General features: G+C 38.0%; 1 protein-coding gene across 4 annotated transcripts in view; it reads left to right on the top strand.

Moving 5' to 3' along the window:
• Nucleotides 1–12,323, top strand: part of LOC118730651 (protein adenylyltransferase SelO) — a 53,579-nt gene that overhangs the window by 18,711 nt on the left and 22,545 nt on the right. For all 4 annotated transcript variants that reach the window (XM_045587757.1, XM_036458727.2, XM_045587756.1 and 1 more), the window contains 4 exons: nt 5,536–5,605; nt 7,156–7,228; nt 9,753–9,836; nt 10,511–10,640. In XM_045587757.1, coding sequence (XP_045443713.1) covers nt 5,536–5,605; nt 7,156–7,228; nt 9,753–9,836; nt 10,511–10,640 — 357 coding nt within the window. The remainder of the gene's footprint in view (nt 1–5,535; nt 5,606–7,155; nt 7,229–9,752; nt 9,837–10,510; nt 10,641–12,323) is intronic.

Genomic DNA, 12,323 nt, shown 5'->3' with positions numbered 1-12,323 from the left:
CTTGGCTGCCAGCACCAGCTTCCCTCTGACATGCAGGACTGGCTTCCCTCACAGCCCCAGATTTGTCCAGAAGGTCATTTGGAAGGTCATTTGGCTGTCTGGTCTAATTAGCATATTATGCTTTTTTTTCTAATAGTATTATAGACTAGAAGCCGATACATGAAATTCATGCAAGAGTAGGCCTTCCTTCCCCCAGCTGCCGACACTGGCTTCCCTCTGGCACCCAGGACCCAGGTTTCCCTGCAGCTGCTGGCAGGCACTCAGGAACTGGGCTTTCCTTGCAGCCTTGGGCTTCATCGGAAAGGTCATCCAGAAGGATGTTTGGTCTAATTAGCATATTATGCTTTTATTTTATAGATTATTATAGATAGACTAGAGGCCTGGTGCATAAATTCATGCATAAATTCATGGGTCCCTCGGCCTGGCTGATGATCAGGGCTGATGGGGGTGGGCAGCCAGCTGAGGGGAGTGGCTGTGGGAGGTTGGCAAATCATGAGAGTTTCACTGTGGGAGTGCACTGAACACTAGGGGGCAGCACCTGTGTTGAGCCTAAGTTCCCTGCTGGTCAGTGCACATCATAGCAACTGCTTGACTGGTCATTTGGTTATTCCATCACTAAGGCTTTTATATATATAGATTTAAAAAAATGTTTTTATTGATTTCAGAGAGGATGGGAGAGAGAGAGAGATAGAAACATCAATGATGAGAAAGAATCATTGATTGTTTGCCTCCTGCACAACCCTACTGGGGATGGAACCCGTTACCCAGGCACATGCCCTTGACTGGAATTGAACCTGGGACCCTTCAGTCTGCAGGCCAATACTCTATCCACTGAGCCAAACCAGCTAGGGATATATATAGATTATTGACCATGTTCCTATATATCCCCATGATTATTCTGTAACTACCAATTTGTGCTGTTTGTTTTTTATCCTCATCTGAGGATATTTTTTCCATTGCTTTTCATAGAGTGTGGAAGGGAGGGAGGGGGGGAGAGAAGAAAGAGAGAGAGACACATGGATGTTAGAGAGACACATAAACTATCCCCTACCCCCAGCCCCAAAATGGAGGAGGGAAGCAAATCAGCAACTCAGGTACATGCCCTTGACCAGGAATCGAATCCTCAATCCTTTGGTGTGCAGGCACCTGCCAGGGCCAATTTGTACTTCATAATCACTTTACCTTTTTTATGCATTTTCCCAACCCTCTTCCCATCTGGCAATCATCAAAATGTTCTTCATATCTGTGAGTCTGATTCTGGTCTGATTCTTCATTTATTTTGGTTTTTACATTTTACATATAAAAGAAATCATATGGCATTTGTCTTTGTCTGACTTATTTCACTCTAGGTCTATCCATGTTGTTGAATATAGCAAAATTTCATTCTTTTTTATGGCTGAGTCATATTTTGTTATATGTATGCACCACTTCTTTACCCATTGGTGACACCTTAGGTTGCTTCCATCTCTTGCCTATCTACATATATATAAAAGCCTAAGTGACTGGTCAACCACTTGACCAGTCCCTGGTCACTATGATGTGCACTGACCACGAGGGGGGCAACTCCTGCATTAAGCTTCTGCCCCCTGGTGGTCAGTGCACTCCCACAGCCAACCTCCTGAGGCTGGCAAACCTCCCATGGTCTCTTCCCCGGCTGGCTAGCCCCAATCAAGACTGGGCAAGACAGCCCTGATTGCTGGCCAGGCCAAGGGACCCCATCTATGCATGAATTAGTGCACAGGGACTCTAGTTGTAAATAATGCTCCAGTGAACATATGGATGCATATGCCTTTTCAATTTAGTGTTTTTGGGTGCTTTCAGATAAATACCCAGAAGTGGAATGGCTAGGTCCTTCATTGTCTCTTTTTATAGACTTTGTTTTAAAGTCTAGTTTGCTAGTGAAGCTTTTTTTTTTTTTAATTCATTTCCATTTTTATGAACTATCTTTTCCCTTCTCTTTACTTTCAGTTTTATGTATCTTTGATCTGAGTGAGTCTCTTATAGATAGCATATGTAAGAATCTTCTTTTGTTATCCATTTAGCTACCATATGTCTTTTGATTGGAGCATTTAATCCATTTGCATTTAAAGTAATTGTTGTTAGATATGTATTTATTGCCATTTTATTATTCACATTTCTAATCTTTATTTTCTTCTTATTCTCCCCCCCCCCCCGAATTTCTTTCTTTTCTTTTTTTAATTTCTTTATTGATTAAGGTATCACATATTTGTCCTCAACCCCCCATTCCAATCCCCCACCTCTCCCTACTTGTGCACCCACCCCCCTATTGTCTTTGACCACTGGTTAGGCTCATATGTTAAAGAAGACCCCTTAATATTTCTTATAATAATGTTTTGGTGGTGATGAACTCCTTTAGCTTTCTCTTGTCTGGTAAGTTCTTTATCTGTTTTACTCTAAATGATACCTTTGGTGGGAAGAAGAATCTTGGTTGTAGGTCTTTGCTTTTCATCATTTCAAATATTTCTTGCCAATCCCTCTGGCCTGCAAAATTTCTGTTGATAAATCAGCTGACAGTCTTTTGGGAGCTCCCTGTAGGTAACTTTTATCCTGCTGATTTTATGATTCTCTTTGTCTTTAACCTTTTGCATTTTAATTCTGATGTGTCTTGCTATGGGCCTCTTTGGATTCGTCTTGTTTGGGACTTTCTGCACTTCCTGGACTTGCATGTGTGTTTCCTTCACCAAGTTAGGGAAGTTTTCCATCATTTTTTCAAATAGGTTTTCAATTTCTTGCTCTATCTTCTCTTCTTCTGGCAACCTCATGATCTAAATGTTGTTACGCTTGATGGCGAGAAGCTCCTTAAACTAACCTCATTAAAATATTTTTTTCTTTTTGTTGTTCTGATTGTTTTCTGCTACCTTATCTTCTAAATTATGGATTTGATCCTCTGCTTTGATCCTCTACTGTTGATTTTCTGTAATGTATTCTTCATTTTAGTTACTATATTCTTCATTTCTGGCCGGTTCTTTGGAATGTTTTCTATCTTTTCGTTGAAGTTCTCACTAACTTCACCTACTTTCCCCCTAAGTTCTTTGAGCAACCTTATAACCAGTGCTTTGAATTCTGCATTTGGTAGATTGCTTATCTTCATTTTATTTAGTTCTTTTTCTGAAGTTTTGTTCTGTTCTGTCATTTGGGACATGTTTCTTTGTCTCCTCATTTTGGCTGCCTCTCTGTGTTTGTTCCTGTGTATCAGGTAGAGCTACTACATCTTCCTGTCTTGGTAGAATGGCCATATGTAGTATGTGTTTTGTAGGGCCCTGGGCCACAGCCTTCCCAGTCATTTTAGCTAGGTGCTGGAGCTGCACTCCTTTGTGTGGTCTGTGTGCATCCTTCTGCTGTAGTTGAGCCTCGATTGCTGTTGGTATGTCAATGGAAGGCTGATTGGCTGTGAGGACTGGCTGATACTATAATGGAGGATCTGCTGTTCAGGGACTGACCTCATGGTGCAGAACTCACTTCAGTAGTGCTCTGGTGTCCAGAGTCTACTACTTCAGTGTATCGCTCATTTAGATGGTTGGGTGGTGCTCTGGTGTGGTCTGAAGCTGTTCAGGTGGTGTACTGGCTCTTTGATTTCCTAGAAGTTGTAAGCCAAGATCAGATGCCATCTGTGCCCTACCCAGTGCCATCCAGCATGGGCTACAGAACAATCTGCAGATGGCTGCTACTGTGATGGGCTTGGAAGGGCCCAGGAAAAGCCAAGCTCTGAACTAACGAGAGCTGCCACTGCCACTTAAGGAGAGATATAGGATACAGTGAGTTAGTGAGTGTGAGTAAGTTCATAATGGGACCTTAAAAAAAACCTGCCTGGTACTGGCACAAGAACAGACATATAGACCAGTGGAACAAAACAAAGAACCCAGAAATCAACACAAGCCGTTATACTCAATATTTGACAAAGGAGGTAAGAGGATACAATGGAGTTAAGACAGTCTCTTAAAAAAAATGGTGTTGAGAAAACTGGACAGATACATGCAAAAAATGAAACTAGATCACCAACTTCACCATACACAAAAATAAACTCAAAATGGATAAAGGACTTACCGTATTTTTCGGACCATAAGACGCTCCGGACCATAAGATGCACCAGTTTTTAGAGAAGGGAAATGAAGAAAAAAAGATTCTGAAACAAATAGTGTCCTAAAATATTTTATGTGCATTAAAATCCAACATCACAGTCATAAACACATGTAATCAACCCTGTAAAGTAAACAGCATTTAGAACCATTTTAGAGCCGGGCAAGCACACAGAGACCACACAGAGCCAGGCAAGAAAAAAAAACTTTTTTTTAAAAGTATATGTGTAGGCTATATTTGGACCATAAGACGCAGGGACTTTTTCCCCCCACTTCTGGGGGGAAAAAAGTGCGTCTTATGGTCCGAAAAATACGGTAAATATAAGATGAGAAACCATAAAAATATTAGAAGAAGCCATAGGCAGCAAAATAGCAGACACTGTCGTAGCAATATCTTTAACGATTCAGCTCCTAGGGCAATGGAAATGATGTGGTTGTGAGAGGTTCTGAGTACCACATTTTACCTACTCTGCTATCTTGTCCAGAAGCTTCTCTGAGTTTCCTACTTTAGCACATGTTCACTGAGTTCATAGTCATCTCGGCTCATTGAGAGAGTTGTCTGTTCTCATTGGGTATTATTTCTAACTTTCAGTTTATTTTTTGGGATCACTTCTATTTGTATTCATTATACCACTGAAATTGTCCCATCTGGTAGTCATACTTCAGTTATTTTTCACTTCTCTCTCTGATATTTGATGTAAATTGGTGACCACTTCATCCTTAAAATGTCTCCAATGGCTAACATGACTATATATACTTTTTTGTTCCCGAAGTACCTGAAACAATTCTTGACACAAAGATACTTATTAAAGTTATTTAATGATTAAATTATTAAATCACTCTTGTTGTTTTGACTGGGTTTTAGTAATTCTCAAATCATATTTACAACCTCTAATTTTTTATTTTTATTTTCTCTTATGCAAGGCAGTAACATGATTAGTCGACTAATTAGAGGAGTCACTTAACACATTGTGGACTAGTAGTTTTATTGCTAGCTTTATCCAGTGGCTAGGTGAGTTTCTGTTGAATGAGTACAAAAAATGTTTTACATAAATCTTGAAGGCATGATTTTAATTGAAATACTCATTGCATTTTGAAGTTATTTATTACCTGTTCTTACAAGCTAATATCTTTTTAAAGAATTCGCGTGATTGGCCACAAGCCTTAGAATAGAAAACAGAGAATTCTCATGATCCGTCCTAAGTGTGTTAAGAATGGGAGTAAAAAAACATGATACACATTCAACTTAAATATTTTAACTTTAAACATTGGCCAGATTTTTGTAATCTCATTTGTGAAACCTATTTGACCTCCATAAATAGTTAGCCCCCTACTGTTTTAGTCTGGAATCTAATGAATTGCAAGGGTGGATTTAGGTGATTGGATGTTCAATACTGTATTTTGAGGAACATTGATGCTATTTCCTTTTAATCTGCAGGACATTATTAGATTTCATCATACAGGAACATTTCCCCTCAGTAGATATCAGAGAACCTAATAGATATGTGGTAAGTTTTTCTTTTTTCTTTTAAAAAATATATTTTTATTGATTTCAGAGAAGAAGGAAGAGAAAAAGGGAAATAGAAGCATCAATGATGAGAGAATCGTTGATCAGCTACCTCTTGCACTTCCCCATTGGGGATCGAGGACAAAACCTAGGCATGTGCCCTGACCAGGAATCAAACTGTGACCTCTTGGTTCATAGGTCAATACTCAACCACTGAGCAACACTGTCTGGGCTGTAGTATGTTTTTAAAGAGAAAGAGCAATACTTTTGCTTTCTCTCATTGGCCTGCCAACATTAGTGGTTACACTTTAGGACTTAAAAAAATTCAGTTAGGCAAGGAAATATAGAGAATCATGAACATTTTATTAGAGGAAGATAAGATGAACCACTTCATAAATAAGGCATAGATAAGAAAGTTGTTTCCTTTGAAAGTTATCTAGAAGAAAAAAATAGATGCTATTATATTCTAACTGTATACATTTTTGTTGTTGTTAATCCTTCCACAAGGAGACGACCAAGGTTCATGCCCTTGACCAGAATTGAACCTAGGACTCTTTGGTCCACAGGCCAACGCTCTGCCACTGAGCCAAACTGGCTAGGGCTGTGTACATTATTTTTTGAGAAGCATTTATAAATTGATCACATATATTCTTTTCTCACCCATTAGATATTTAGGAAAATTTGATTTCCTATTTTTGTGAAAATATTTTTATTCTTTTAAGAGGCACAGAGAAGATAATCTCTTGTTTTTCTTGGTGACTCACTTTAAAGTTTAATAATTTACTTCATTTACATTTAACTCCTTGTGCTGAATTCTTTTTAAAAAAAATATATTTTATTGATTTTTTACAGAGAGGAAGGGAGAGGGATAGAGAGTTAGAAACATCGATGAGAAACATCAATCAGCTGCCTACTGCACAATCCCTACTAGATATGTGCCCGCAACCAAGGTACATGCCCTTGACTGGAATCAAACCTGGAACCCTTGATTCCACAGGCTGACACTCTATCCACTAAGCCAAACCTGTTAGGGCCCTTGTGCTGAATTCTGATGCTTTTTCCTTTTTTTTTTTTATTAATCTTCACCTAAGGGTGTTTTTGCTGTTGCTCTCTAGAGAGAGTGAGGAAGAAAGGAAGGGAAAGGGACAGAGATAGTGAGGAGACAGAGACAGAGACAGAGACAGAGACAGAGAGAGAGAGAGAGAGAGAGAGAGAGAGAGAGAGAGAGAGAGAATCAATGTAAAAGACATCCACTGGTTGCCTCCTGCACCCTGGCTGGGGATCGAACCTGCAACCCAAGTACATGCACTTGACTGGGAATTGAACCTGAGGCCCTCCAGTGTATGAGCCAGGCTCAAACCACTTAGCAACACTGGCCAGGGCATTTTTTCCTTTTTTTATTGGACATGGAGAAAGCCAGGTCATCCTGCTGTGTATGAGCCTTTTATATATTATTTCTAATTGAATAATTTTATGTTCTTCCATAGTGTAATTTTTATTTCTTTAGTCATCTGTTGGACAGCCTTTATAAAATCTGAAAAATTCTTTTAGGAATTTTTTTCCATTGTGGTATCTGAGATGGCACAACTTATTGCTCTGTGGATGTCTGTTGGTTTTGCTCATGGTAAGTTATCTATTAATGTTTCACTCTCTGATGAGAAAGTAGAATTAATCTGTAGAGGCAGAAGACTTCTTTTTTATGTATTTCAAAATATTCTTGCCAATGGGCTTCTTAACATTTATAACCTACTAGATGCCTGGTGCATGAAATTCATGCATGGGGGCCTGTGCCCTCTTGCAATCTGGGACCCCTCGGGGGATGTCGGGCCTAAACTGGCAGTTGGACATCCCTCTCGAAATCTGAGACACTGCATGCACCAGTGACCATACTTTTCTTACAGGTGAAAGGCATTTTGCTGTTGTATGGGCAGCTACATGTTTTGCCCTGATTATAAAAAGTAGTATATAACATGATCCTTCTGAGGCACCCCTTTCCCGTCCCGAGTGGTTCAGGGTTCAGGTTCAATGAAAAGAGATTAGAAAAATATTAATTTGGGAAATGGAGGCCAGAGGGAAGCCCAACTCTAGTGGGAAGACTAGCTTTGCTTCGGCCTTGCCATCCCTTTTATTCAGGTTTTGGATATACCTATTGCCCTTAGGCAGGCAATTCCAGTAACCGGCAGATTATCTTATCAGTAAAGATTTACATGATTATTTGGTGGGGAAGTTGCCTCAATTATCATTGTCTCAATTAGATAGGGAGTGGTTGGCTCAGACCTTTCAGAGCTTCAAGGTTGACCAGCCTTCCCAGTTCCTTGTCCACATCTTTCTAATTAGTGAGACAATGATCAGTTTCTGGCATATTTAGATTTCCTTAAAGGTATTTTTTAAAATCTTAATTATAAAAGTACTAGAGGCCTGGTGCATAAATTTGTGTAATTCGGCCTGACCTGCAGGATTGGGTCAAAACCTGATATCTAACATCCCTCAAGGAGTCCCAGATTGAAAGAGGGCATAGGCCAGGCCAAGGGACTCTACCGGTGCACGATCATGGCCAGGGAGGTATGCGGGAGGTTGGTGAGCCAGGGAAGGACCACAAGAAGGCTCTAGGGTTTGTCTGGCCTGTCTCATTCAGTCCCAATTGGCCAGGCCCCAGCAGCAAGCTAACCTACCAGTCGGAGCCTCTGCCCCCTGGTGATCATTGCACGTCATAGTGAGCAGTTGTGTGACCTTAGCATATCATTAGCATATTATGCTTTGATTGGTTGAATGGAAGACTAGACAACCAGACACTTAGTATGTTAGGCTTTTATTATATAGGATTACCTGCTTAGGGTAAAGAATTTAAAATATAGGTAATTTTGAGTTCCATTCTCTATGATAATCATTATTAACCATTTCATATCAAGTTTTCTAGACTATGTTGATGATATTCATATGTCTCCTACAAAAGCAGCAGGGTAGTATCGCAGGGAATATCTGCCTGAACTATGAATAACTGAAATGCAAGTTCTGTATATATCAATACTAAGGTCTCTAGATAAATACCAAAGGAGGACTCCACATTGTACAACTTCTTTAAGTTGGCTTGCAAAACTTCTTGAAATAGGCTTTAATTTTCATATGATCTCTTTATCTTTCTTAGGACTAGATGGGAAACAGGGTAGGTGTTTCAGAGTTTTTGCTATTATGACCTGTGTTGTAGTGACCACCATGCAACTGCTAGAAGTTGAGAGTAAATAAGAGGAAGTTTGAGAATACAAAGATGAGTTTTTAAAAAAATTTTTAATGTAATGTTTTGTTGATGAAGGAAGAGGGAGAAAGGGATAAAAACATCAATGACGAGAGGGAATAATTGGCTGCCTCCTGCATTCCCCTCACTGGGATTAGCCCACAACTGAGTCATGTGCCCTGATCGGGAATTTAATTGTGGCCTCCTGGTTTGGCGTTCAACCACTGAGCCTCTGAGTCCAGGCTCGAAAATAGTTTTTTAAGATAAACCCCTAAAAGTGGAATTGCTGGGTTAAAGTGTCGGTACATTTAACATTTTGATAAATAGAACCATCTTCCTCTGAAAAAGGTTGAAACCCTCTCTATTGACACTGTGTCACCATGCCCAAGAACCTATATTAGGCTGGTGTGTCCATGGCTTCCTCCTATCCCACACTCAGCCCCCATTCATGAGCCCTAAGCGGTCTTTCTCGCCCTACCTCCGACACTGCTCATGGTCTCAACTCAGTACTGTTACTGGGGGTAGATATCTATATTTTCATCTTTCCCCTTTCTCACAGCCTTTAAAAATTGATTTTATTCCTTTACTAGTCTCAGTTCCATTCCAGATAACATATATTTTAAGCAACTGCTAGAAATTGAGAGTAAATAAGAGGAAGTTTTATTTCTTGGGACTAAATTATTAGAAATCTTTGGGAGGAGAGGAGTATAAAACAAAAGGCTAAATTTATTTTTAAAATATAGTTTTAATATAAAACTATTTGTCTCTTTAAATTAAACTTTTCAATTGATAATTAAATTTTGCTTCTTTGTAAAACTAATGCATTTCCATGACCTTTTCAATTCTGGAAAATTTTATACAGTTAAAAAATGCTTTTGTTATTATATCATGTTTTTGGAAATTTTTGTTGTTTTAGGTGTTTGTAATACTGATAACTTCAGTTTGTTATCCATTACAATTGACTATGGTCCATTTGGTTTTATGGAAGCCTATAACCCCGGTATGTATGATTTATATGTGTCTATAAATACCTTAATCACAAGCTTGTTTTAGATAAACTGTTATAGCTAATACAATAGTAGTAAAAGAATTGGGATCACTTGTAGAATGGTAGTTTTGTGTTGTACTCAATCTTCTAAGTGCTATAGGGACACAAAAATGAGTTCCTTGTAACTTCTGCCCTTAAAGAATTACATGTTAGTGAAGATGACCTGAAGGACAGTAGGGAATATGTCGTCAGACAGATGTGAGTTTGTTTCGGGCATCTGACCCTTAATGGCTCTGTGCCCTTGGACAAGTTACTTAATCTCTCACTTATTAACCTATAAAATGGACGTAACACTAATATAATACTTGCCACTGGAAGGATGAGAGCGGGCTTTGTGGACAACATACTATTTGAATTAGAATTTGAAGTCAATATTTGATGACCTGGAAATTCTTGTAGATTAGAAATATATTCATCTATTAGGCAAATATTCATATTATAAAATATTTTCATGTGTATGGACATGAAATATTTACATTACTTTTGAGTTAAATGGTTAATGTCAGAAAAAGTTTTACCTAATAAATAGAAATTTATTAAGTTTAAATATAAATTAAAAATGAAGACAACAGCAATTTATTGTAATTATCCTTACTATATAAAGATAGTATTTTTGTTTTAAACAGATTTTGTGCCAAACACATCTGATGATGAAAGAAGATATAAAATAGGAAATCAGGCCAATATTGGGATGTTTAATTTGAATAAGTTGTTACAAGCTCTAAACCCATTACTGGATCCAGGGCAAAAGCAGCTGTGAGTAAAACCTAAACCTACTAGTTAAATATGTGTGAAAATATATTTGTAAAATGATCATTTTTAATTTTTGTTGATTTCAGAAAGGAAGGGAGAGGGAGAGAGAGATAGAAACATCAATGATGAGAGAGAATCATTGATCGGCTGTCTTCTAATGCCCTCTACTGGGGGAAAAAATGATCATCTTTGAAAAACAAGAAAGTGACATTTTGAAAACCAGCTTATTATTTAGTCTTTAATAATAACAGCATTTCAAACTCTATATTTTTCTCTAGTTTAGTTTTGGCTTTTTTCCATAGTTATTAGGATTAGTTGTTTTCATATTTAGTGCTTTTTAGATATGAAATTTTAGTTTATTTCTTCTTAGATTTAAAAGTTATTTATCACTATTTCTTAATTTCTAAGTAGTTGGACTTAATATGTCCATATTTTTGTGATCAAATATCTGCTATTCAAACTGTGCTAAGGATTCTTTATGGCATAGCCTTGCTTTACCTTAAGAGTGAGGGCCTGAAGCAGCCACTGGGTCCCGGATTATGTTAGGATTTTGTTGATTTACCACTGGACATTGAATTTCTTGAAGGCAGGGACCACAATTGATTCATTTCTGTTTCTCCAATGTATTTGCTAGAAGATAAAACATATTTTGTTTTATACTCTCCTCTATATCCCCCCAATCAAAGATTTTCAGTACAAGATCCCAAATGGAAGACAGGCATGTAGCTATTTTACTAAGAGTCTCATGTTCTACCGACTGAGCTAGCCAGGCACTTCCGACATATAGTTATTTTATTAATCTCAGGTAGCAAAAAATTACTACAATAAAGATTTTTAAAAGTTTATATCTGTACATGGTTTTCTTAATTAACTAATTAATTAATTAATTAATTAAAAACTACATTGGTAATACAGTCACATAATTAAAAATCAAAATGTTATAAAATGATATTCATTAAGCAGCCTCCCACCCTTTTCTCTTTTAATCTTATATCTCTTTAGCTTTGCAGAGTTCATTCAGTCATTCAACAAATATTTATTGAGGTGCTCAGTATGTGCCAGACACTGTTGTAAGTACTAAGGGGATAGCATTGAATAAAACAGCACAATAGTTGTGCCCTGATAGTGCTTACTTTTTGTGGGAGAGACAGTCGATAAATACAGTAAATAAGTTCTATAACATATTAGAAGGAGCTAAATGCTATAGAGAAAAATAAAGCATTGGGCAAGGAGCATAAGGGAGGGAAAGAAGGTTTGCAGTTTTAAAAGGATGGTCTGCAAAGAACTTGAGTAAAGGCTCAAAGAAGTAACAGGAGCAAACTATGCAGGTGTCTACAGACAAGGAAGTAGCCTGTGGAAGGCCCTGAGGTGGGAGTGTGTGTGTGTGTGTGTGTGTGTGTGTGTGTGAAGGGGGATGGGAGTTAAGGAACAGCAAGATGATTGCAGTAGAATGAGCAAGGGGAAGAGTTGTAGATGAGATCAGCAAGGTAAAGCGAGCAGAGCTTCAGAATGTGTTGAGTTTTTGTGTAACTGAAAATGCATTTGAGAATATTAAGAAATAGAAACTATTTGTTTAAAGAAGGGTTTAAGGTTAAAAACTCTAATTTTTATATTTTCATGAAAGATTTCACTATCTGTTCATACTTTCAGATAAGTAAAATATTGTGTTGGGTGAGTTACTTCTAA

Source organism: Pipistrellus kuhlii, unplaced genomic scaffold, assembly GCF_014108245.1.
Source record: "Pipistrellus kuhlii isolate mPipKuh1 unplaced genomic scaffold, mPipKuh1.p scaffold_m20_p_1, whole genome shotgun sequence".
In the NCBI taxonomy this organism is placed as follows: domain Eukaryota; kingdom Metazoa; phylum Chordata; class Mammalia; order Chiroptera; family Vespertilionidae; genus Pipistrellus; species Pipistrellus kuhlii.
This window is presented reverse-complemented; position numbering and strand designations above follow the sequence as displayed.